Source organism: Mastigoproctus giganteus, chromosome 5, assembly GCF_048544385.1.
Source record: "Mastigoproctus giganteus isolate SK-2022 chromosome 5, ASM4854438v1, whole genome shotgun sequence".
Taxonomy (NCBI): Eukaryota; Metazoa; Arthropoda; class Arachnida; order Uropygi; family Thelyphonidae; genus Mastigoproctus; species Mastigoproctus giganteus.
Window position 1 is genome coordinate 81,757,310 of NC_143579.1, and position 27,619 is coordinate 81,784,928.

At 39.6% G+C, this 27,619-nt stretch overlaps 1 protein-coding gene across 1 annotated transcript in view; it reads left to right on the plus strand.

The window, feature by feature from the left end:
* Taf1 (TATA-box binding protein associated factor 1) overlaps positions 1-27,619 on the plus strand; it is an 818,869-nt gene that overhangs the window by 358,565 nt on the left and 432,685 nt on the right. The window contains exon 18 of the mRNA XM_090374096.1: positions 19,362-19,503. Within this exon, the coding sequence (XP_090230222.1) occupies positions 19,362-19,503 (142 nt within the window). The remainder of the gene's footprint in view (positions 1-19,361; positions 19,504-27,619) is intronic.

A 27,619-nucleotide genomic window follows, 5' to 3' on the forward strand; every position in this document is an offset into this window, starting at 1 on the left:
TAAAAAAAGGTTCAGAAAGGAAAGACACCTTTTGTTTTCAGCAACACAACTATCACTTACACACACAAACTTAACTTACATAGCCATTAGTGACTAGGTGACATCACTCTGCTTCCATGTGGTGGGATTGGAAACCTGGAAGAATAGCAGTCACTCCCAGGGCAAAAAGGAGCAACCACAAAAAATATATAATGAGTTTGACACTTTTGGGCACATTTAAAAAGGACAAATAGACCATAAGAATAAAGAAGACAACAGCAGCAAATTGCAACAAAAATGAACAGATGCAAAAGCATGCTCATCACCAACATTTCTAATCATTCATTCTGCCAGCGAACAATTGGTCAGGAAACTTTCACTATTTATAATACAAATGGTATTTGAAAGAACAGCAGGAACACCAAAAGTCTGTCAAATGACTGAAGTTGGGTAGTTGAGACTGCTGTACAAAACATACAGAGTGACTTCTAAAACTAACCTTTGGAAGGATTCCAATTACTTTAACCACCATCATAAATGCTTAACTCATTGAGAAGAATAATTTCAGAGTGCGATCTCCTCGGTATCAGAAGAAGAAATTCAAGAAGAAGTGGAGTTAGAAAAACAAGGAGTGGGAGGAGTTAAAAGAATTTCCATCAGATGCAATAGTAATATTATTCAACCTAGAAGTATCATTCTAACTTTTTAATACATCCCAACCTCCAGCAACTAATAAAACTGGATCCTTAATTTGCTGTCTTAGACTATATATCTCAGATTCACTGTGCTGCATGGCTTGAAGGGAAACACCCATCTCTAAAAAGCATAACAACCAAGACTACACATTCCATGATGCCCAAATATTTTTAACCATGATGCCCAGAAAAGGTTTAACATGTGGCATGCTCCCAAATATGTTACATCTGGAAAGAAAAAATGATGCAGAAACATAAAGTTGAACATAATGTAACATGGCCAGAAAAATTACTTTATCATAAGTCTGTCTTCCAATGTTAGCCAGAAGACAGTCCTATGCTAAAGTAATTCTCAAGTGCCAGTCAGTAGGAACACAAACAGACAACAATTCTACCAAGTCAGACCACTCAAAAGTACGAGAATTGCTTACCCCATGCCAGCCATAGGAACAAGCAGAAAACATGCCCGTCTCTCTCAATCCCAACAAAAGCAATCACTCCTGCTGAAGAGAAAAGCCAAGAGAAAGAAAAGAACAGTTTAACTGATTCCAATTCTTGCAATCAAATGGATGTAGAAGACAATGTATCAGAAGAGTCGGTCTTAGAACTCTTTTTCAATGACGAAATGGACATGGGAAAGTCGTACTTTCCCAAAAAAGAAAAATTCAAAGCAGAAAAACACAAGACAAGGCAGCAATCCTACAGAAGCAGTTTGACTGAACCAGCAAAACCAAATAATGGAAAAATACAGGGAATTGTTGAGGTCTTCACAACAATATAGACAATTTATTCACCTCATAAAATAGTATGCCCCAGTGTACCTTCAAGGAATATATCTAAAACTGTAAGAAAATCCCTACCATGCAAAATTATGCCATCTGCAAGAAATGACAGTAAAAGAAGGAACTGTATTTGGAGGAGTTGCCATTTTGGTGTGCCCATATATCAAAGCTCAGGAAGTAACTCTGAACAGTTCTTTAGAGCTAATTTTGGTCCACATAGCAGTTGGTTTCCTCCTTACAATATCCTCTCTTTACTTTCCAGCAAACCCAGATGTGAAATACATCGATCTAGAAGAACTCATCTTGCCACTGTTTACTCCTTTCTGTCTAGTAGGAGATGTAAATGGCCACAGCCCTCTATGGGGAAGTACTAACACCAACTGACATGGTCAGCTCACTGAAAGGCTTCTGAATCAAATGCCTTCTCCCTCCTTAATGATGGATCACACACCTACTACCATTTCTCAGCCATAGTAGCACAGCAATAGACTTAATGATATATACCCTGTCCTTATCTCCAAGTTTTCATATTGAAGATGAATGATAATCTGTAGTCAGCGATCATTACCCAGTGATGACAGCTCTGATAAAAGAAACTCTTTGTCATCCTTTCAGAATTCCAGCATGAAGATTAGAAAAGGCTGAATGGAAAAAATAGACCTTCACACCAGGAAACAATAGATGTAGTGGCAACATACATCATCAAGAAAATCCTTTACGCATCAACATCTGCAGTCCCATGAACATTGATCCGTTTCCCATTACACCCAAAATCTTGTGGGCATGAGGAATGTATAACAGCATGAAGGGAACGAAATAAAGTGTGGACCAAAATGTAGCAGATATCACACTAGAGATAACCTCATCCTTTTTTTTTTTAAATCTCATTGATGTAGGTACCTGTACATGGTGAAGTGACCTCCCTATGACACTGCTGGTCCTCCAGATTAGCATCACTGGGATCTAACGCCCACAGCTTAGGTTCCATGCTAATATCAATGGAATCTGGCATGTTTGCCATATGGTCCTACCTGTGGAAATTCGGAAAGAGGGATCCTGATGGTTGAGGGGGCCCAGCTTCAACACACCACGTTGGCCCCACTTCTACAAGACGGGTGGTCCTGAATGGCCTGGCTAGGATCAGTCGACTAGTGAGCTCACCTGCAAGGGTCAACCCTACCAATGCCATACCCCTACACTCCGGGTCCGAGGGACAGGATTCAGGCTGGTGGCAATGCAGGCTTGGATACCTTTTCAGCAACATATGCTGAAAAGGTGTCCAAGCCCTGGCATCCCATTCCCAAGTGCATTTATTGCTTGCCAGGTAGTGGGTATCCTTTTGGGCTCTGTGGTGGGTAGGGATCCCAGATGCCAAGACAAAACAAAAAACTCTTGAAATCCTGATAAACTAATTTCTTCAGGGGCTGCAACCTGGTCCCTATCTGAAAATACGAATGGAGAGACAGATAAAGCTAATGCTGCCAAGAGACCCGGAACTGAAATAACATCAGGGCCTATGCCAAGATTTTTAATCATGCATTCTAACAGTGAAAAACCTATTGGGAAAATGTCTCCCGTTTTTATTCAGAAAGATTGAGGGGGTTAGTAGGTTCCTCTAAATCAGGTAAGAGGCTTCATTCTGGGGACCTCTTAATTGAAGCTAAAAATGACATGCATTCAGAGCAGCTACTTCAAGCAACATCAATCGGAGGAATGCCGATTTTGGTAACACCACATAGAACATTCAATTCATTGAGAGGTGTCATTTCGGAGTGGAACCTTTTTGAGGTTACTGAGGAGCAAATCTGCTCTGAACTAAAGCCACAGGGTGTGATTGCTGTTAAGGTAATTTCTGCACGTATGGATGGGAAACTTGTTCCTATTAAGCTTTAAGCTTGCCGACATCTCCTAATGAGATTAAAGCTGGCTGCATCAACTACCCAGTATGTCCATATGTTCCAAATCCTTTACAGTGCCAAATTTAGTTGCCAGAAATATGGACATTCGCAAATGGCCTTCCGTGGAGTCCTTGTATGCACTCGATGTGGTGCAAAGCCCCATGAAACAACATCACGTTCAGCTGCAAAACACACCTGCATTAACTGCCAAGGAGAGTATCCAGCTTATTCCCGAGCATGGTAGAGGTGGATGGAAGGAAAAGAAATACAACTAAAGGCAGAACTGAACATCTCGTACCAGGAGGCCAGGAAGTAAGTAACAGTAAGGCAACATATGCTGAAAAGGTATCCAAGAAATGTTCAATTGGGACTCAAACAGAAATGACTATACTACTGAAAGAGTCATTCATGCCCATCACCCACTAATTATGAGCTCAGAATAACAAGATAAATCCAAGACTGACAAAATTAAGCCCTCAGCACCTTGGAAGCCAACTGATGGACCCACGAAGCCAAAATAATGGCTAAATTTCTACATTGGAATTGCCGTGAATTTCTGCAAAATACTGATGACATCAAGGCACTCCTGCAAAAGCACAAGCCAGCTTGCTTTTGTGTACAGGAGACATTTAAAGGCAAATTTTTTTTTTTTTTTTTTTTTTTTTTTTTTTATGAAAACCCCAAACACGGAAGGTATCAAAACCTATAGTACTTAGTACCGTGCATGGGTTGAAGGAGAAGTATGGGGGGAGGGGGGGTGCCGGAAACTTTGCTCTAGAGACTAAACATGGGTTTCACCACTTCAAGCCTTCAATAAGCAAAGTGGTGGTATTTCACCGGTTGATGAAAGTCATCTACCACCTAGTAAGTGATGACCCCCCCACCATGTAACATTACCATCATTTGTAAAGACAGAATTGTGAATGGTCCTTCTCATGGCGGAGCTGCAATCCTCGTGGGCAACCAGACCCCCTTTCAGCCTTTGCAACACAACTAGTGGAGGCTGTAGCAATTCGCCCTATAGTGGGATTCTTATTAACTGTCTGCTCAGTTCATTTGCCACCAGGGATTGACATCCCCCAGAAAGACCTTGATGATCTTGTCATGCAATTGCCTTCCCCTTGCTTAATTCTCTTAAAATGGTGTTATGACCATTAAAATCCCCAATAAGGTATAAGGTATGTTCGTGTCAGACGACACCTGGGATTTCTCTCATCTCAGCGTGTGTTCACTGTATCGAGGACAGTACACTGTCAAGCCAGAGACTTGAAAATGTGTGGGCCATGTCTGTACAGTGTGACGTGTTGTGCCCATTGTTTGTCTGGCTTATTGGCCATCAGGCCCCTAATGGGGGATGATGTTGCCCATACCTTGCCATATGGAGGCTATCCGGGTGTGTCCAGTATCACAGCAAGTTGCTCTGGCAGGTCCTGCCACATAGTTTCCTGGAATTTCAGTGGCTAGGACCTAAAAAAAAAAAATTTGCACATTTGACATTAAAGTGTAATGAGGTTGCTGTTAGGAAATCTTGCTGGGATTGAACGCTAGAAAGATGTGTTAAAAGACCTAATAGGTCACACAAAATTTTGATGTTATTAAATTTAGACGTGGGGCTATATGCTAGATGAAAGATAATAGTGGGAGGGAGGGAAGGCTAAAGACTGGGGGGGTAGAAGTAGAAGTAAGGGGTCGATAGAAGAGATGACCCCTGCTAGGCAGTGTGGCATGCCCATGCCACACCAGAGGGAAGTTTGGATGGTAGGTAGGGGAGTTGCCGAAAAGTTACCTTCCCTGCCTTGGAAACAGGCTGGGCTAGGTGTCCAGCCTGGGTTGCCATATGTTTTAGGCAGCGATTAGCTGCTGTCCTGGTCTTTGTTCCAAGATCTTGGTTGTCCATTTCTTGTGGTGCTGGTCAATTTGTCACATTCATGTGTTTGATCAAGTATGATTGTCCTTTCCTTGGGATCAGTTTCCTTTTGTTTCATCTCTAGTTTAAGTAAGGTGTGTGCAGTGCTGGTTGTCACTAATTCTTGTGGTTGTCAAGTCAACTGTTGGGTTGAGAGGAAGCTATTTGTGGTGGCTGTTTCTCTAGGTGTTTTGAGGTCACAAACTTGCGGTTTTCCTCTTTGTCGCAGAAGGTGGTCACTTTATTGAGAGCTTATGTTTTCTTAACTTGTGGGGTGATAAGATCTTAGTGTCCCAATTCATTCTTCCCGTAGCGTGGTTGTGTCATTTTGTTGTTTGCACTTTTTCTTATGTTGGTAATTCATTTTGTTGTCATTTATCTCAGCACTTTCCCAGTTGGGGTTTGGTGGTTGTGGTAAAGTTTGTCACTTGGCATATATGGCCTTGGGCAAAGTCTGAGAAGGCTCTGTAAGTCTCGGCATTCTCCAGAAGATGGTGTTCATTATTTCTCGGGATGAATTGAATCTTGGTGATTAATACTAATCTGAGGTCCTTGTAGTGTTGGCATTCATGCTCCATGTTTTTTTTTTTTTTTTTTTTTTGTTATTTGTCCCTTTGTTGTTTGGGACCAGTGTTGTTGCCATATCCCATGGAAGTAAGCTAGAAGCTGCTTTTTTTCATTTGCTCTGTTGCTTGCAGGATCTGTGGTGAACTCTTTGTATGTGGTGCTTTTACCCCGACCAAACTGGAAATTCATCCCAGCTCGAACCACCTCCAAGTCAAGGGGCAGGTGTCCTGTCATCACTTGTAGTGCTGGGGTGGAGACTGTGTGGCAAGCTCTTGGCATGGTGAGTAGTGCTGGTCTTTCAATGGTGAGAAGCTTTCTAGAATTTACCACAGTCATGGCTTTGTTGTACCAGACTCCAGAGACATGTCACCACAGGGATGAATACAGCTTTGTGTAAGATGGCAAGGGTGCACCTCTTCGGCCCCCCAGTCTTTTCTTGCCGCCTGACGTAGCCGAGTGGTCAAGAGCGCGAGTGCAGTAGCACACGCTCTTTGGGTGGACCGGGGTTCACGCCCGTGACTACTAAATACTGTACGATAAATATTTGTATTGACGATTTATTGTGAACTCTACTGACTTGGTTGTCGTGCCGGAGTATAAACAGAAAATTTATTTATTATTTATTATTTATCATCACTGCGTATGTTTTCATTTTCTTCTGTAGATTTTTTACGTGTGGTAGGAATGCGAGGCTTTTGTCCAGGGTGATGCCCAAGTATTTTAGCTCGGTTGTTGGTTTAAAGGTTTTGTCCTTGTCCTGTATTTTGATTATCGGTGGTCTTGTTGGGGCAAGGTGCCCTTTTAGCTAGATGGATTGAGTTTTCATCGGTGATATTTGTAGATGATGTAGCTTGGTCCAGTGTTGCAGAACAGTCAGGGCATTGTTGGCAGCAGTTTCAGTCTGTGCCCTAGAGTTTCCAGCGATGAGCAAGGTGAGATCGTCTGCAAAGGCCTGTGCTCGGACATCCCCCAGATCCATGGTCAGAAATTCATCCAGCACATAGTTCCAGAGGAGAGGTCCAAGCACAGAGCCCTACGGGCAACACCTATGTATTTGTCGTTCAAGTTTGGTAAAGGGTGTCTTAACGACAACTCTTCTATTTGAGAGGTAGCTTTTGATGCAAGAATATAGGTTTTGTGGCAGTTCCGCCTTCCTCAGCCGTGCGAGGAATCTCAGCCACCAAAGGGTGTCAAACACCCCAGTGAAATCAACTGAGTTAAGTAGCAAATATTTGCTCTGACAGTTTTGAAGTGCCAGAGCAATGTTTTCTAGTGCATCGGTTGTGCTTCTTTGTGCTTTGAAACCATATTGGTTTGGCACTGAAAGTTGTGCCAAGTTGTAATACTTCTCTTCTTTCTTGCAAGAGTTGCTCAAAGACTTTGCTCAATACTGAGAGCAAGGCAATGGATTGATATGACTCTGGTAGGTGCTGTGGTTTGCTGGGGTTTTTGATTAGAAGCTTAAAAATGGCTTTCTTCCAATCTGTTGGAAATTGTCCTGTTGCTGAACTGTGTCCGGGTGCTAAAAGGTAGTCGACCTTTTAGTAAAAGGTCGACTACCTTTTTTGCAATCTCAGGTTCAATCATGTCTTATCCAAGCATTTTTCTATTATTTCTCAGTTTGCTAATGGCTAGGTGCAAGTTCGGCATTGTGAAGGGCACCTCATGTCTGGTAGTGCTGTACTCATCATTGTTGCTGCAGAGTTTTTCCTGTTCAGGGGTAGTTTGGTCTTTTGGGGGAGTGAATATGGTGTCCAAAATAATGCCAACTATGTCTCTCCAGTTGGTGGTCATATGTCCTTGAGGTGTCCTCACCTAGATAACAACCTCACTCCATGGTATCTTATTCATTGTAATCCGCTACACGGTGCCCCATGGATCTTGGTTTCCCACTGAGAAGACAAGATGCTCCCAGGACAGCTTCCACTGCCTGATCATTGCAGTGTAGGTGTTTCTTGTCTCCTGGTATTGCTGCTTAAGCGCTTCAACATCCTGAGGGCCTCCTGTATGCCTTGCCCGCTGGAAGGCTCGTCTTCTCCTTTGCACTTGGTTGTACAGAACGTCTAACTCTCTCGACCACCATGGCACCGCTCCCAGTTTCGAGTTTTTCTTTTTTATGGCTTGATTGGCCGGATTTATAATCTCTTTGGTCACTGCATGCTGGTGATCGTCAGGATTTCTTGTCTGAGTACCATCCTGGTGTAGATTCTGCATATTTATTGTGATTTGCTCTTTGAACTGATCCCATCTGGCACGATCCACTGCAAGCCTGTGCTGCTTGAAATTGGCTATCAGTGGCTGCTTCCCCAAATGGTGAAGGTAATTGCACAATGGTCTAATGTGGTTCATTCCTTTTGAACCACCCAGTCTGTGACGTAACTGGTGAGTGACCTGGTAGCTAATATCACATCCAGTGTTGCCTCCCAGAGGTGGAGACAAAAGTTGGTAAGTTGTTGGGGGCGATTCAGGACTATTAGTCCACTGGCAGTGATGTATTCTTCCAAGTGCACTCTGTTCCTGGACCCCCTGCGCTCCTGGGTGTGGATGAACTAGAGGGGGGGGAACGACAGTTTACTTCGGCTGAGATGAGTACTTTGTCTGTTGGGAGCCCAGTTAGCACTTGGTTAAGGTACTGGGTTGCTGATATTATGTCCTCTCCCGGACGACAATAGAGGGAGATGAGGAACATCTCTCCCAGAGGTGATACATTGTGGGTGCAGGCAGCCCAAGGTGAATAGAGGTGAGTGACTTTGGTGATTGTTAGGTCTGGGTTCCGCACAATGATGGCTGTCTAGGGAGGGTTACACTATCTGCATGTACATTTTGTACCTTAAGGGATATCCCCGGACTTTATTTGCAACCATGTTGAGTTCGTGAATTAGTAGAATATTTCATTTTTGTTCTTCTGCCTTTTTTGTGAATTTACCTGTGACTGCATATGCTCTTTGGGTGTTTATTTGCATCAATTTTAGACTTGTTGTTATATCCTTTATTCTGATTTCCCATAATTGATTCTTTCCTGGTGGATGCTCTTGTCTTTCAGGTAAGTGGACGGTTTGTATCACGAATGGAGTGTGTGTATGTGGCATCTTCAGGTCCTGCAGTTCACACAAACTGGGTCTTTATCCTTGTTTGGGCAGGAGTTGAAACTGTGTCTTCTCCCCACAGTGGCTGCAGGTCACAGTTTGGGAACACGTATGTGTTATATGCCCAAGTCAGCAGCAGCAGAAGCACTTTGGGACCGCTACATGCTCCCTGTATTGATGTGCTCCCCAATTTATGTATATTTGGGGGGTGTCTCGTTATAATTCTCCAGGCATCCAGGTTTAGTTCAATCACCCAATTTATGGCACTACTGTTGCTGCTTTTTGTCTGATACTCTGTTGGCCATATCTCTGTTGCTGGGTCAACCTCTGGTAGATCTTGTTGCAGGTTTTGTCTGTAAATCTCTTCTATAATGCTGGTTGATGTATATGACCCTTTTCCGGGTCATATACCACAATAGATGAGCCCTTCTGCCTTGTTGGTTGAGCTACCAATCCAAGGATGGATGTTTTGGCAATTTCTAAGATGCGTTTAGCATCGTCGCTGGTCACAGTTTCAATTATCATTCCGGTGTTTTGGGTTTTCCTGATGGACTTTATTCTTGTGCTCTATAGGTCTTCTGTGAGAGAGTCTATCACAGCTTTCTTAATATCTTCACTTGATTTGTGTGTCTCCCGCGTGCACGCACATGCACGCACGCACACACACACACACACACACACGCACACACGTGTGGTTCGGGAGTAACGTCTTTCTCAGTGGTAGTTTGTCTCTGCTGTCTGGCCGAGAGGCATTTGTCCTCAACGCTTTAGAATAGGTCAGGGAGCGTTGTGGCATTTCATTTTTCCCGACTTCAAGGAACACTTCCAATTTAGCATTGCCTTTTCAGACACGATATTAGACTTGAGGAGAATAGTTTCCATCTTGATCTATAGGGACACAATATCAGCTTGTAGCCATGTAGTAATTCGGTTGTTCTGTTCCTTCAGCAAGTTTTCAAGCTCAGTTCTGAGAAACAGGATTTGTTCTGGGACCGGTCCTTCTGGCAGGGTAGGATCAAGGAGTCTAACCTCTTCCACTGACTTTGTTGTTTGGGTTTGTAGCTCAGGTTGGCTCTTGTTGGGGCCAGTCTGAGATCTTGTCTCTCGTTCATGCTTTGGGACCACGCATAACTTTTTTCTTTTCTTTGATGAGGGCAATGGTTTCTGATTATATGCAGCTTGTTTGGGGTCATCATTTTTGATGGTCTCACTCTCTTGTCCAGCACAGTCCTCCATTTGAGAGGCGATTTCTGCTGGCATTTTGGACAACGTTGGATTTCCGAGATGTTCGGATTAACAAGATTATATTGTTATAACCTTGGGAGCACAGAACAAACGTGTTTGGTACCTGACACAAGTTCATGCAATTAATGATCCTGAATTATGCCCAGGTTGTTTTGGACTATCTCATATATAGAGATAACATTGGCAATCACAATCAGTCGAATAAAATACAGTTTAAACCAGTGTCATATTCTGATCACAGGACTTAGGAAATGCAAACAGGAATACCACATGGTCGATAATGAGCCATGTTTGGATGCTTGTAGCTTTTATTCAACTTGTCCAGAAATTTTTCTGGGTGTTTCCTTAAATAGAGGGGACCTTACTTGTTTTAATGATATGTATTGATTGAGTATCTGATTAGTATTTCCTTTCTAAATTTTTCCCCGAACAACACTCGTTTTTCCCTTTTCGTCCGCGCTAGGCATCCGTTGTAACCATTTGACACGAATGCATTTCCAATTTCAGTATGTACTCCATGTTACAGTTAACTGGCAATTAAAATATTTTTCCTGTATCTATATTCAATTAGCATCAGCAATAATTAACACTTTGTACCACCAAACTGTAAATATTAAATGGCTTTATGCTGTCCCACTCAGTACCTATCCAAGTTGGCGGCCAATATGTCATCGTTATTGTTTCCATAGCGACCAATCGAGAAAGGCAGAAATGAGCACAATAAGAAACTCTATACTATTCATAAATAGCATTTCCATGTATATGAGCAACAAGTGGTTATGGCAGTGATAGAATGAAACTATTTAAATTTAATATTGCGGCTTCCCAAGTGCTTGGTGCACTGGAATGAAAATTACATATAGCTATACAGAGTGATACATATACGGCTAGCATGTTATTATACAGCTTTACATATGAAAATTTAAAAACATCCATAATTCTTAAAATAATTGTCTAAATCTCATGAAAAAGTCACCTGTAAGTCCAGTTTACTTCCCTCTATCATTTGAGATCATTGCCGATTCAAAATTCCATGATTTCACTGTAAAATAGCACTTTTATCACAGAGATCACAAAAAAACGTGACTGCTTCGGTCAAGGCACTAGGCAGCATCTTCCAGTGCTAACATCAGTCGAAGGGGACGAGTCTTAGAGCATATGGTCACTGACAGTGACATCTCCCTCCTAAATACGGGAACAAACACCTTCTTCTATATGCCTGCCACTACGTTCTCTGCCATTGTTCGTTCTATCTGCTCCCTTTCTCTCATTCCTTCACTTACTTGGGAGATGGAGGAAACCCATATGGAAGTGATCACTTCCCATGATAACCACCCTAACTAGTGGAAGACCGTGTCTGCCATTTAGTTTAACCTGGTAGAAATTTGATCAGGCTGATTGGAATGCCTTTCAACGTCTGGCAAACCTTGACCTTGCTACAGTCAATCAGGAGCCCATCAATGACAGTCACGTACATCACATAAACTATTGTGCATGCAGCTGCAATTGCAATTCCAAAAACACCCAGCCGGTTCCCACTATTTCCCAAACCTCTGTGGAATTCAGAATGCACAGCAGTGAAAAAAGCACAAAACAAAGTCTGGGGGATATTCCACAGATTAGCATTAGCATTAGTAGAGGCATATGATGCAAGAAAGCAAGCTTATGCAGCATCAGCCAAAAAAAAAAAAAAAACATGCTCCCATTTCACCTCTCCGTTTGTTCCAAGTACCTGTCCAGCTGAGCCTTAAATTTATTTAGGCTATCAACTTCCACAACGAAGGATGGAAGTCTTTTCCACCAACCAACCAACCACCCGCTGGCTAAAGGCAAACTTCCGCACATCTATCCTACATCTGTCTTTTTTGAATTTGAATTTATGCCCTCTCAAATGATTATTCTGAGCAAGCGGAAGAATTCCATCAGCATTGAGCATGCTCAAACCATTCAAGGCTTTATACACCTCAATCAGATCACCTCACAGGTGCCTAGTCTCCAGACACTATAATTTCCAAAATTTAAGCCTTTCTTTGTAAAAGCAACCCTTTGTTCCCTTCACTAATCTTGTTGCCCTTCTCTGTACTCGTTCCAACAGCTCTACATCCTTCTTAAAATGAGACCTCCAGACCTGTATACAGTACTCAAAGTGTGGTGTGATTATGGCCTTATATAAGGGGATAATCACCTCCTTATCCCTGCTAAAAAAAATTCCTGTATATCAATTACCCCCAGGTCCTTTTCATTCTCTGCCACTGCCAGTGTAGTACCACAGAGTTGATACATCACTCTGGGGTTGCTGCTTCCCATATGCAGTACTTTCCATTTGTCAATGTTAAACTTCATTTGCCACCTCTCAGCCCATCTGCTCAATCCTGTTGCAGCAGTGAATTGTCGTTAGTGCCCTTAACAACCCTGCCAATCTTCGTATCATCTGCAAACTTGGACATTACGCTTGATATACATCATCAATATCATTTATAAAAACAGAAAACAACAATGGACCAAAACTGAACCCTGAGGGACTCCACTAATAACATTAATCCACGATGAGCAGTGTCCATTGATTGCCACTCTGTCTTCTCCCACTCAACCATCCCTTTATCCATAGCAGCAATTTGCCTCCAATGCCACACTGCTCCAACTTGTGCAGCAGTCTTCCATGTGCAACAGTATCGAAAGCCTTTCTAAGATCCAAATATATAATGATATCAATGTTATTCCCTGCATCCAGATCCTTTGTGACCCTATATGACCTGGATTTGGTGCATTATAGCCTTAGTTGCTAATGCGCCAATAAAATCCAAATCAAATCCATATCCTTTGTGACCACATCATATTATCCAATCAAATTAGTCAGGCAAGACTTTCCCTTAACAAAACCATGCTGTGTCCGAGCTATAACTGAAGTCTCGTCTAAATGATCCTGCAGTGCTTCTTTAACCTGTGCCTCCATTAATTTATCTGGAACAGAAGTTAAACTAACAAGTCTATAATTACTTGTCTTGCCCTTTGATCCTCCTTTGTGAATAGGATATCTCCAGTCCATGGGTACCATTTGCACATCGCCAGGCCATAGGTACCTCCCTTGAGTCCAAAGAAGTTCTCATAATTATGGCTAAGGGTTTGCGTACTTCCTTTGCTACCTCCTTTAATATAACTGGATAGATCCTGTCCATCCCGGGTGCCTTTTTTATGTTTATCTTCAACAATTTGTCATCCACTTTCCTCTCAGTTATTAGAAAATCATCTAGCTCACTGCCAGAGTTTAACTCACCTCTGGCATTCCCCTCCCTGAATAACTCCTCATGGGTGAATGTAGATGCAAAATACTTATTTAGTTTGTTTAGCATTAGCATTAGTAGAGGCATATGATGCAAGAAAGCAAGCTTATTCAGCATCAGCCAAAAAAAAAAAAAAAAAACACCACTGCCATTTCACCCCTCCATTCTTCGAAATACCTGTTTAGCTGAGCCTTAAATTTGTTTAGGCTATCAACTTCAACAACAAGTGATGGAAGTCTGTTCCACCAACCAACTAACCGCTGGCTAAAGGCAAATTTCCGCACATCTATCCTACATCTGTCTTTCTTCAATTTGAATTTATGACCTCTCAGGTGATTATTCTGAGCAAGAGGAAGAATCCCATCAGCATTGAGCATGCTCAAACCATTCAAGGCTTTATACACCTCTATCAGATCAGATCACCTCACCGGTGCCTAGTCTCCAGACTCTGTAATTTGCAAACCTTAAGCCTTTCTTCATAAGAGCAACCCTTTGTTCCATTCACTAATCTTGTTGCCCTTCTCTGTACTCGTTCCAGCAGCTCTACATCCTTCTTGAAATGAGGCCTCCAGACCTGTATACAGTACTCAAGGTGTGGCCTGACCATTGCCTTATACAAGGGAATAATCACCTCCCTGTCCCTGCTAGAAAAATTCCTGTATATCATTGACAAGACACCATGAGCTACTCTTGGATCTCGTCTGCACTGCTCAGAGAACTTCATATCTCCCTGCACAATTACCCCCAGGTCCTTTTCATTCTCTACCGCTGTCAGTGTAGTACCACAGAGTTGATACGTTGCTCTGGGGTTACTGTTTCCCATATGTAGTACTTTACATTTGTCAATGTTAAACTTCATTTGCCACCTCTCAGCCCATCTGCTCAACCTTTCCAGATCCTGTTGCAGCAGCATAGCATCAGTAGTGGCCTTAACAACCCTGCCAACCTTTGTATCATCTGCAAACTTGGACATTAAGCTTGATATACCATCATCAATATCTGAACTGAACCCTGAGGAACTCCACTAATTACATTAGTCCACATTGAGCAGTGTCCATTGATTACCACTCTCTGTTTACTGCCACTCAACCATCCCTTTATCCATAGCAGCAATTTGCCTCCAATGCCACACTGCTCCAATTTGTGCAGTAGTCTTCCATATGGTACAGTATCAAAAGCCTTTCTAAGATCCAAATATATAATATCAAAGTTTCCAATCATAGTATCCAATCAAATTGGTCAGGCAAGACCTCCCCTTAACAAAACCATGCTGTGTCTGAGTATTACTGAATTCTTGTCTAGATGATCCTGCAAAGCTTCTTTAACCAGTGCCACCATTAATTTTCCTGGAACAGAAGTTAAACTAACAGGTCTATAGTCACTTGTGTCAACCTTTAATCCTCCTTTGTGAATTGGGGTTACATTTGCACATCTCCAGTCTATGGGTACCTCTCCTGAGTCCAAAAAAGCTCTCATAATTATGGTCAAGGGTTTGCTTACTTCCTTTAATAATTGGATAGATCCCATCCACCCCAGGTGCCTTTTTTATGTTTATCCTCAACAATTTCTCGTCCACTTTACTCTCAGTTATTACAAAATCATCTAGCTCACTGACAATGTTTACTTCACCTACGACATTCCCCTTCCTGAATAACTCCTCATGTGTGAATATAGATGCAAAATACTCGTTTAGTTTGTTAACCACCTGAGCAGGATCCTCAACTGTTGAACCATCAATATCCAGTGGACCAATCTGATTCATCCCTTTCCTTCTTGAGTTTAAATATGTAAAGAACTCTTTTCTGTTTTTCTTTGCATCCTTTGCCAAGGATTTTTTGTAGTCTGCCTTTGCCTGCCTAATCTCCTTTGTGACTTGGTTACAGACCAACTTATATCTATCATAGGCTTCCATGTCACCCATTAATTTGTATGTATCCCATGCATTTTTCTTCTCTGCCACATGTCTCATTAGTTCATCTGACAACCATTTAGGCCTAAACCTTGAACAATATTTCTTAGTTGGTATGTAAAGCCTGGTAGCCTCCAAAATTAGTTCCTTGAATGCTTCCCATTTTGAGTTTGCCGTTGGTAACATCATCAGTTGGTCCCACTGTATAGAATTTAAATACTGTCTCAGACCATCATAGTCGCCTTTACGAAAACAAAAACCCTTCCCTTTACCTCTGATGGTAGTTACCTCCTTGAGTAAATCCCACTTCAACACACTGTGATCACTGCCACCTAGTGGTTCATTTATCTGCAGATTCTTAATACATGAAGAATCACTACTGATAATCAGATCAAGAGTATTGCTCCCTCTTGTTGCCTCATGAACATGCTGATGTAGAAAACAATCATCCAATAAATCCACAAAAGCCTTGCTAGTGTGTGAGTGACCAACTCACAAATTCCAGTCAATATCTGGGAAATTAAAATCCCCAATTATAAGACTCTCTGATTTACTGGCCCACTCTATTTCCCTTTTCAGTATCTTATTATACTTATCTGAGTCATTAGACCTATAGCACACTCCACTCTCAATTTTGATTTCCCTATTCTTATGTCACACCAAACTGTCTCAACACTGCCCTGTCCATCAATGTCGACTGGCTTCACTTCCTTGGATTTTATGTGTTTCTTAACTAATAGCATAACCCCTCCTCCTCTCCTCTCCTGTCCTGTCTATCCCTTCTATACACATTGTATTCCCCAAATTCCAGTTCTGCATTCCTTATATCTGTGTGACACCACGTCTCTGATATCTCAAGAATATCTGCCTTTGATGTTTTGAGCAGTACCTCAAATTCATCAAATTTATTTACCAAACTCCTATAATTGGTGTACATGCAAGTATACATGCACTTGTTCTTATTCTTAGCTGCTCTAACACAACCCATATGTTTACTTGTACTGCAACGACTCCCAGCAGTCTCTGAAATATCCTGTATCTTGTTTTCCAGGCTGCTGCTCATTTCAATAGAAGCAGTGCAAGAATCACTTTCACCTCTGCCAGTGGCTACTGTAATCTATTATTCCTTGTATCCCCCCCAAACTAGCCTGAACAGGATCATCAACAGTTGAACCATCAATATCCAGTGGACCAATCTGATTCTTCCTTTCCTTCTAGAGTTTACATAGGTAAAGAACTCTTTGTTGTTTTTCTTTGCATCCTTTGCCAAGAATTACTCATAATCTGCCTTTGCCTGCCTAATCTTCTTTGTGACTTGGTTTCAGACCAGCTTATATCTATCATAGGCTTCCATGTCACCCATTAATTTATATGTATCCCATGCATTTTTCTTCTCTGCCACATGTCTCATTAGTTCATCTGACATCCATTTAGGCCCCAGATATCTCAGATATCTGACATCCATTTAGGGTCCAGATATCCCACGACTGAAAATTTAATATCATTTAAGCGTGCTTATGTGAAAGTACCTTATGTACGACGTCAGAGCTAAAGGAAATCTTGGATCCGTTTTATGTCATCCATAACTCAGGCTGCTAGCTCAAAAGTAGTCTGGGATAAGATACTGGGAAAATGGAGGAAAAATATCCACCGAACTCTCAGCGATCCTCAAGCACAATGGATGGCGAATTGCAGGTCGAATGCAGTTGCAAATAGTCTAGGGGAAACATTTGCAAAAACCTCTCAAATAACATCATCCCCCCCCAAGAGTTTCTGACCCTGAAAGAGAAATATGAGAAATGTTGATTAAACTTCTCTTCAAAAGGGCTTGAACCCTATAAAAAACCCTTTACACTGGAAGAGTTAAATGCAGCTCTCTTTCTCACATGTGCAAGTGCTGTCAGGCCAGGTAACATCTGTTACGAAGTGATAAAACACCTCTCACTGCAAACTAAGGATCACCTTTTAATTTCATTTAATAGAATTTTTCTTAATGAACAATTTCCTGATTCCTGGCGAAAGGTAATTGTTCTAGCCTTCCGAAAACACCAGGAAAGGATCCTAGAAATCCAAGTAACTAGCGTCCTATTGCTCTGGCAAGCTGCTTGAGTAAGGTGCTGGAAAGAGTGGTTAATTCTGGACTAGTGTGGTATTTGGAAACTAATGGTCTGCTTTCCAGGGCACAGTGCAGCTCCCGAAGAAACAGATCCACTTTGGATAATTTTATCCAACTTAGAGCATATATTCGTAATGCTTTTATTAAATCAGAACATGTGATAGCAGTTTTCTTTGATATTGAAAAAGTGTATGACACAGCCTGGTGATCTGGTATACTACAAGACCTCTATAACTTTGGTCTTAGGGGTAACCTTTCCTTTTTTATTAAATACTTTCTCTCAAATTGCCAATTTCAAGTCCGTTTAGGATCCACACTCTCTCTAGTGTTTTGTCAGGAGGAGGGAGTTCCACAAGGGTCCATTCTAAGTATTAAATTATGCATTTTAATATACAGTCGGTCCTTGTATAACACGTGTTTACATTACACGAATTCGATCATACACAATTTATAAATAGGGGAACGTTATCTTATATAACACGAACCGAATTCGCTTATGCACGATTCGCCTTTATGTTTACAAGAAATGGCAGTTGAACGCGGAATCACCCCAACAGAACGCAACACGATAGGAATGAAGAAGATTCTGAAAATGTATTTGTGTTTTATATCAGTGAAGGGGAAACACATTTCACCATAATAACGTAAAAACCAACACAATTCCAGCTATCGGTATAATCGCAAATGCAATTACATCGAGTTTACTACCAGTTTATAACAGATTCCACTAGCAGAAACAAAACTGGAAATTGTTTTTATTGTTTTATGGTAGTAACCCCCAGAAATGTGCTTTAGTAAAATGTGGGGTGTTAATAGTGTATCTCGGCCTTTACGGTGTTGTTTATTCAGTTGCTACCCGCGCGCAGCTTTGTTTATGTGTATCAAGCGTGCCTCCTCATTTTGTAATTGTGCTTTATTCCCTAAAAATTAGTAAAATACTTAAAAGGTGTGAAAAGGAAGCGTCCTGGTGAAGACACTGCAGATTCAGAGAAAAAAAAAAAAAAGCAATATCGATAAACAAAGGCGGACTGGATCAAAAATTCTTACCCGGGAAAATTTATAGTGGCCTCATACTACGGTTTATGGCCAAAATCACACCGGCCTCCGGCCCACCGGGATTTCCCGGGCAAGGCTTATGGCTAGTCCGTCTCTGTCGATAGAGAAAAAAATATGAAATTGTGAAACGCTTTTAGTGAAATGAAAGACCGTGTGATATTGCATGTGCTACAGACCTAAATGAGGCAACGCTGAGAATTACAAAGAATGCGGAGAAAATAAAAACAACTTTCATAGCGGGAACAACTCAAAGTGTAATTAAAATCCATTAGATTTTAATTACACTTTGAATCACAATATTTTATTACGACTGTTTTATTTAAAATAATAATTTTTTTACGAATAAAATACGTATTTTATTCGTAAAAAATACTTTTTTAGTATTAAAAAATACTAAAAATACTTTATTATAATATAATAAAAAATATTTATTTTTTATTATTTATTATATTATAATAAAAATATATTATATTTTTTATTACGTATTTTAATCGTTATAAAATACGTAAGTATTTTATAACGATTAAAATTACCCGATTATTTATTGTGTTTGGTAATGTTTTGGTTCCAAATGTGTGTTCAATCTTGGGTGGTCGGCACCTAACCCCACTTTTCCCATAGGGCCTGTTGTTTATATTGCACGATTTTGCATTGCATGGGAGTTTCTAGGAACACAACTATCGTGCTATACGAGGACAGACTGTACTGTATTATTAATGTGCTTTATATTTGTTAAATATTTAATTAAAAGTACTTAAAAATACTTAAAATTTATCAGAATAAAAATACTTTAAATGCTGACAAAAATAAGTTATAGTAAGAGAAGTTTCAACCTTTCCAGGTGTTTATTTATCGCTTGTTTTGGAAAAGCAAAGACAGTCCTCGTCGCATTAAAATGGAAGACATTAAAAAGGCATTTCCTTCTCATTCTGAAAGCAGTATACGGAAAAGATTGAAACTTTGTGCAGATTTCAAAAGGACAGGTGTGTGATTTGAAAATACTAAATAGCTGTTAAATTGTTTATCATATGGGAGTGCAGTTTCATAATGTATTTGTTTAAATTTAAGCTGACCAAATTTATCAGTATTAATATTGGCAGTATGATGCAAGGGGGCAGCACTATCAAAAAAAAAAAAATCGACCTTCATTTCCCCATTCTTTCCACTGATTTCAAACCTTCCATAAATTTATTCAAACTACCCATCACCACAACATTAGCTGGAAGTTAATCCAGCAATTGATTACTCTGGCAGAATACTAATTTCCACACATCTGTTTTGTAACCATCCTTTTCTAATTTAAATTTATGGCCCTTTGTATGTGCATGATCTAAAAAAAAAGGTTAAGATGCTATAGGCATTTAGCTAACTTAACCCTTTTTTTTTTTAAAGCTTTATACACTTCAGTTTGGTCACCATGCACTCCTCGTTTCTAGAGCACTGGTCAACAACCTCTTCATGCCTATGGACACATTTCAAAGTGTGTGTGGAGTGGTGGGCACCAACCACTCAAGTTGGAGTAAAAAATAGCATAATTAGTGCAGAAAAGAACTCATAGTATAGTAAGCCACAAAGTGCAAAAGAAAAGAACAACATCATGGTTGTACAGCCCACATTCCATGTGCCATCAGGTTGTATTCTCGCAAGCTTACTAGTAACTAATGTATTCCTCCACTACCTGTGTAGTGCATATTATGTGATACTAGCATCCAGTATCACATAATAGTAGTGCTTACAAACTCTTTAATATGCTTTAGTACATGAATAGCTTTGACGTACCTTGTGTGTTTTTCACAGGTTGACCACAGTATATTATCTGTGTCAAGAATATGCACTTGCTCTTTGCCAGTGGCTGTGGCCACGTAGATAGCCGTTGACCAGCGCGACTTCTCGGTACAGTAGAGTTTTATCTGTTAATTGTGTGGGTTCTATAGTCGATTTTCCTCTTTTGCTGGATGAAAAAACTCCAGTTTCTTGGGGGGAGAACCTTGATATCTACGCCTCAGACTGACTAACTCAGCCACGGAGTGAAGAAAGCCCATTAAAGTTCCTCGCATCGATGGGATTCGAACTGGGGTCTTTTTCACCCGGCGTGGGGAGGACGGTGACGATACCACTGTGCTACCCGCGGAGACTGTATAGGATGTATAGGTTTTACTTCTTATTTTTAGCCATCGATGACCTACTGCTGGGCAAATTCCTCTCCCAAAACCTTCCATCTTTTTCTGTCCTGCACCGTGGTTGACCAGTTTCCTTCTGCAGGGTTTTATGGGCACCACTAAATTGTAAAATGTTTTAGCTCTTAATTTGTGGAATTAATCCCTTAGCTCTTAAAAGTTAAAGGGATTAATTTCTAATCCTTTTGCTCTTAATTCGTATTCTCTATGGCATCAGCTCTATTGCCTAAAGGCCAGAGGTCTCGAAATCAGTTTGTTATGTGGAAATTTTCTTCGTTATATGGAAACTATTTCCAATGTAATGACCAAGGGGAAATCAAAAACGTTTGCTTCATAGAAAAATTCGCTATATGATAGTTTGTTAAAGAGAGGCCCAACTATTATTTTGTGCCAGCAACTGATCTTGTATCTATTCTTTGCCCTTTCCAAGAGATCTCCTAAAATGAGGCTTCCAGACCTGTATGCAGCTTTCCAGATGTGGTCTAACTGCCTTTACAATTGGATAATCACTTCTTTGTTCCTGTATATCATTGGCAAAACCCAATTGACTGTTTTAGCAGTTTGTTTGCCCTACTCAGGGAATTTCACGTTGGATTGCACAATTACTCCTCGATCTTTTTCATATCCACTACTGTGAGTTTTTTTTTTTTTTTATGAGAACCCCAAACACGAGAGGTATTATAACCTATAGTACTTAGTACCATGCTTGGGTTGGAGGTTGAGAAGATGAAAGAAGGTATTTGTTGATATTGGACTTGAACTTCTGTAGATTGTAATTTTCAGGAAATACGTATGAAGGAAGGTTGTTCCAGAAAACGGCAGTTGAATGAATAAATGAGGAAGATGAAAAGTTGGTTCTGTGGGTTTGAAGTTGGACAGTAAATGGATGTTGGCTGGTGGCGGCACGTGTTCGGACTGTTTTGAAAGAGAGAGCGGGAATTATAGAAGCCAATTCAGAAGAACAGTGCCCATGGAAGTATCTGTAGAAGAGGCATGCAGCAGAAACAGTGCATCTATGAGAAAGCGAGTGGAGAGACTCTGTTAGAGATGAATCATTAATTAACCTAACTGCCCTCTTCTGAATGGAATCAGTAAGCCTAAGAGAGGTTTTGGGGGCACCACCCCAGATGTGGGAACAATATTCCATGGCAGGGCGGATTTGCAATTTATACAGAGTGAGCAGCTGTTTGGGAGAAAAGTAACGCCGAGAGCGAAAGAGAAAACCAAGTTTTTTAGATGCAGAGGAAGCAATATTTGTAATGTGCTTGTGCCAAGAGAGATTAGAAGTCAGGGTAATACCCAAAAGAGAGATATCATTTTGCCTAGAAATCGGAGTGTCACTAAAGATAAGCATAGGAGCAGAAGAATCCTTTTTGCGAGATATAAGACAAGATTGAGTTTTAGAAGGGTTGAAATCAACTAAGTTATCTTTGCCCCACTGGAGAATTACCTGAAGATCGGCATTTAAGGAATTGGCAGCAGATTTTCGAGAACTTGAAGCTGATTGAGCTGGACAAGGTTTCTCAAAATGGAAAGTTGAATGCAATGTGCTATCATCGGCAAAACTATGGATAGGATTTCCAGTCAATGGAAGAAGGTCATTGATATACAAGAGGAAAAGAGTGGGGGAAAGAACTGAACCTTGGGGGACACTGGCATTAGTGGAGAAGTTAGAAGACAGAGAGCCATCTACCATCACCCTCAGTGAGCAATCAGAGAGAAAACTGGATAACCAATTACTAAAAACAGTTGGCAAACCATAAGATGGAAGCTTGTTTAGAAGACCTGTATGCCAAACACGATCAAAAGCCTTTGAGATGTCAAGAGCAACTACTTGTGTTTCACCGAACCTTTCCATTGAATTAGTCCATAAATGGGTAACATAAGCCAGAATATCACCAGTGGATCGACACTGACGGAATCCATACTGGCGATCGTTGATCAGACGGAAGGTTTCTAGGTAGTTTAAGAGTTGACGGTTAATTGATTTCTCCATTACTTTAGAAAGAGTAGAAGTAATTGCAATGGGACGATAATTGGATGGGAGGGATTTGTCACCCTTTTTAGGAACTGGCTGGATATGAGCAAATTTCCAAGCAGAAGGAAAAACACCTTTGGAATAAGAAAGTGAAAAAAGGCGGCAAAGAATAGGAGTAAGTTCAGGAGCACAGGTTTGTACCACTTAGATTGTACCACTTAGTTGGTACCACTTAGATCAGCGCTTCTCAAAGTGGGTGATATAGCCCCCTGGGGGGCATTTGAATTATCCATGGGGGGCATTAGGTATGAAAGGGGGCGACAGGGGGACGATAGGTATGATTGTGTGTAACAGGTGGCTTGCAATAATTCGCACCTTTAATTGCTTTGACCAAATCACCGCACAATATAATAAAATCTATTCCACTTAGCAATGATACAGTTCAGAGACGGAGAGACAAAATGGCCAAAGACACAGAAAATACCCTATGCAACATTTTATGAACAACAGAATTTCCCTTATAAATAGACGAATCAACTCTGCCAGGTAACGAATCTTTACTACTAGCATACGTACGTTTTATAAAAGATGAAAAGTTGAATGAAGAATTATTATTTGCAAGATATCTAGAAACGTATACCAAAGGCGAGTCTATATTTCAGATTACTGGTGCCTCCGTAGCCAGGTGGGAAGGAGCAGCAGTGCGTAGCACACGCTTCTTGATTAGACCGGGGTTCGAGCCCATCACCACCAAATACGGAGGATGCGGAAGGAAGCTGAATACAGGTCTGGAAGCCTCATTTTAGGAGATCCCAGAGCAATATGGCCTTAGTTGCTAATGCTCCTAAAAACCAAATAACTAACTAAATATTTCAGGTTACTGAAAAGTTTTTTAAAGACCGGGAAATTCCATTTACAAATACTTGCTTGTGCAACAAATGGAGCACCATCAATGATTGGCCGTTATAAGGGTTTTATGCCTTATTTAAAAAATGCTGTGCCAAATATTATTACTGTTCATTGTGTCATTCACCGTCAGCATTTAGTTGCGAAAAAACTTGGTGATCAACTACACAATTCTCTACGAACTGTTATTACTGCTATAAACAAAATTAAAGCACATTCTTTGAATGATCGTATATTTCGAAAGCTTTGTGATCAAAACAGTGAAGATTTTGAACGATTGCTACTTCACTCCGAGGTTCGGTGGCTGTCAAAAGGCAACTGTATCAACAGATTTTATGAACTATTTGATACTGTTGTCGAGTGTTTTGAAGATAGGAACAACGACCTTAGTAATGACCTCAAGAAAATGAAAACTGATATTGCTTATCTTGCAGATTTATTTACTAGATTCAACTCAATGAACTTACATTTACAAGGACAAGATGTAACTGTTATTAAGGCTTTTATAAATTTCATATTAGAATTTCATATTCTTTAATTTTAAAATAAATTTCAGCATTTATTTCAAAATTAAAGCTATTTATGCACAATGTAGGAAGACGTGAATTGTATCAATTTCCAAATCTGTTGGAAATATAGAAAAAAGAAAAAATAGCTGATGAAACTCTACTAACTTTTTGTAATCATCTAGAAATGTTGTGCAGAGATATGCAGGAAAGGTTCGAAGATCTCCTTAATTTGAAAATTCCAGATTGGATTATAAATCCTTTTTTAAATAATGACAATGGTGAATGTTTTGTAGAAGAAGAAGAATTGATTGAGTTACAAAATGAAGTTGAACTGAAGCCAAAATTTCAAAATTCATATCAGGAATTTTGGTTACAAAAGAAAATCCCTGACCATTATCCTTCATTGTTGGGAATTGTAAAAAAATTACTTATTTCTTTTCCAACATCATATCTAGTCGAAATCGGTTTCAGCGCTGTATCTCAATTGCTGACAAAACAAAGAAATTGTCTGGATGTTGTTAAACATGGCGATTTACGACTTCTACTTACAGATATTAAACCTAATATTGATAAGCTAATAAATCTCCACCAAGCTCATCCATCACATTAAATATTAAAATATAATTAACTATTTCCATTAATATCATGACTTATTTATGTAATTAACTTTAATTTTTATGACTTAATTTAAGTGACTATAACTGACTTTATTTATGTAGTTGTAATTTTTTATGAAGAAGAAATAAAGTGCAGTAAATAGTTTTCTTTATAATTCTCACACACATGCAGGACTGCATTTACGTTTTTGGAGGCAAACAGACAAATATTCATTTCAGTTATTTAGCTTAAGTTTATATTGGTTGGCTAAAAAAAAGCCCTGCCGAGGGCTTTTTTTTAGGGGGCGGTGATCCAAAAAAGTTTGAGAAGCACTGACTTATATGATATGTTATTTTAGAATTACTGCTACCCAAATGCAGTATCTCGTTTTTAACACTGTTAAACCTCAATTGCCATTTGCCAGCCCATCTGCTGAGTTTATTTAGATCCTCTAGATCCTCAAGTAGTGTATCCTGATTATTGTCATTAACCACTGTGCCCACCTTTGTTCGTCAGAAAACAACATGGAATAAATAACATAATGGCATAAAACAAAATATCTACATTAATGTTATTAAGTAAGTATTAAAAATAGTAAGGGATCCAACATCTGTGGGACCTCAATCATCACATTAGTCCAAGAAGAGTGATGGCCATTTATAACCACATTTTCTCTTTTACCACTTAAATATCATCCCTTTATCCATAGTAGTTACTTTCCTCTAATGCCATGTTATTCCAATATATATAACAGTTGTACATGTTATATGGTAACAAAGGCTGTACTGAAATATAGTATGATATTGAAATTTTTTGCATCCAGTCCATTTTAATGACCTATTAGCTTATCATACTCTTTGTAGCTTATCATTCTGTGATTGCCTTATGGCTCCACTCCTGTCAATATAAACTTGCATCACTTCTCTAACTATTAATTATATTATTTTCTATGGTATGGAGGTTAAACTTACAGGTGTATAGCCTTATTAACTACTTGCCCTATGAACTACTACCCTTGTGAATAAGAGACACATTTGCACATCTATGATCTTCTGAATCTAAGAAAACTCTCCTTATAATGGCAAAAGATTTATCTACTTCTTTTGCAGCTTATTGTAATAAAATTGGATAGATTCCATCATACTTTCTGTTGATATAAAATCTCTTAACTTCCAGTCAGTATTAGAAAGACTTCTAATGCCATCTCTAAAAGCTTCATAGGGGAATATAGATACAAAATATCTATTCAGTTTGTAAGCAGTCTCTACATGATCAGCAATAGTTATACTGTTTATATCCAGTGGAGCTATATCATTCATCCCTTTACTTGTATCATTGACATATGCAAAGAATGCTTTGCTGCTTTCCTTTGAATTCTTATTCCTCAGATAAGAATGCAAAGAAAGGTAACAATCATATTCTGCCATAGTCTTGTTTAACTTATTGTCATCTCTCCAGATTGTTGCAAAGAATCTCATTTTTTACTTGATTTGACTCCCTTCTCCATCTCACCATCTTACTAGAGTTGGTACCATAGAATTTCTCCCTATTTCCATCTTTTTCTTTACTCAAAGAATTGTATAACTGTGTTAAAATGAAACTTTAAAAAAATTCTGTGAATGAATTTTTTTCTATATTTCGTTTAAACAATATGGCTATCATAAAACCTGAGAATAGTTTGCCATAATTGTGCAGTCATTCATAAAAAAAAAAAAACTTTATTGGAAATAAAAACTTGCAGTTATTCTGCAGATTTTCATTTCCAATGCAACTATACATTATGTAATGGAACAGAGATGATACCTCTCTCAGTTTAGAAAGCAATAAAGATTAATAAAAGAAATGATTAATAAAACTAACTTAAATTAATAAAAGAATTCTTCTGGCATTATAACTTAGGGTGGGTCTTAGCCTTCTCAACAATGTTCCACCAATAAGCCCTCCAGAAGTCAAACTTCAACTTCTTATTCTCATGATCTTTAAGTCCTCTTCTACAGACTCAAGCATTTAGGGCATAAGCCTCAAGCTATGGAGGAGTCTAGACTATGCATAAATATAATGCAAGCACATCAGAAATACAAACTATATCTGAATAAATCAGAATATTAGTAAAATGGCATCGTTTTAAGTTATATCTCATATTGTGAATACCTTCACAACGAGTTGCCATGATATTGCACTACTTTGAATAAATAATGCTTCACCTAAGGAGAAGACTAATGTTACTTATTCTCAGATGGATACCACCACCCAGACGGCACCGTTTCAGGGCTATTTGGCCCTTCTTCGGTGGGTGGGTGTGTAGGTACCCGAGTGATGCAATGAGGGCAAAACAGTTACGAAGTATAACTCCACAATATGAGAGATGCCTGATGGTGTATCATGTATTTAGACTGAAGCATTTAGGGCATAAGCCTCAAGTTATGGAGGAGTCTAGACTATGTATAAATATAGTGCAAGCGCATCAGAAATTCATAGCTATACCTGAATGGTGATATCCATCTCAGAATAAGTAACATTAGTCTTCTCCTTAGGTGAAGCGTTACTTATTCGAAAAAGTGCAATATCATGGCAATTCGTTGTGAAGGTATTCACAATATGAGATATAACTTAAAATGATGCCGTTTTACTAATATTCTGATTTATTCAGATATAGCTATGTATTTCTGATGCATTTGCACTATATTTATACATAGTCTAGACTCCTCCATAGCTTGAGGCTTATGCTCTAAATGCTTGAGTCTAAATACATGATACACCATCAGGCATTTCCCATATTATTATTATTATTATTATTATTATTAGCCATATGGTGCAAGGAAGCCTGAGGCTTATGCTGCACCAGGCAAAATAAAAAAAAAAAAAAAAAAAAATTTCCTATTACCCTGAGAGAGAGAAAGAGAGTAGAAAGGAATCACCAAGAAAGAGAAGA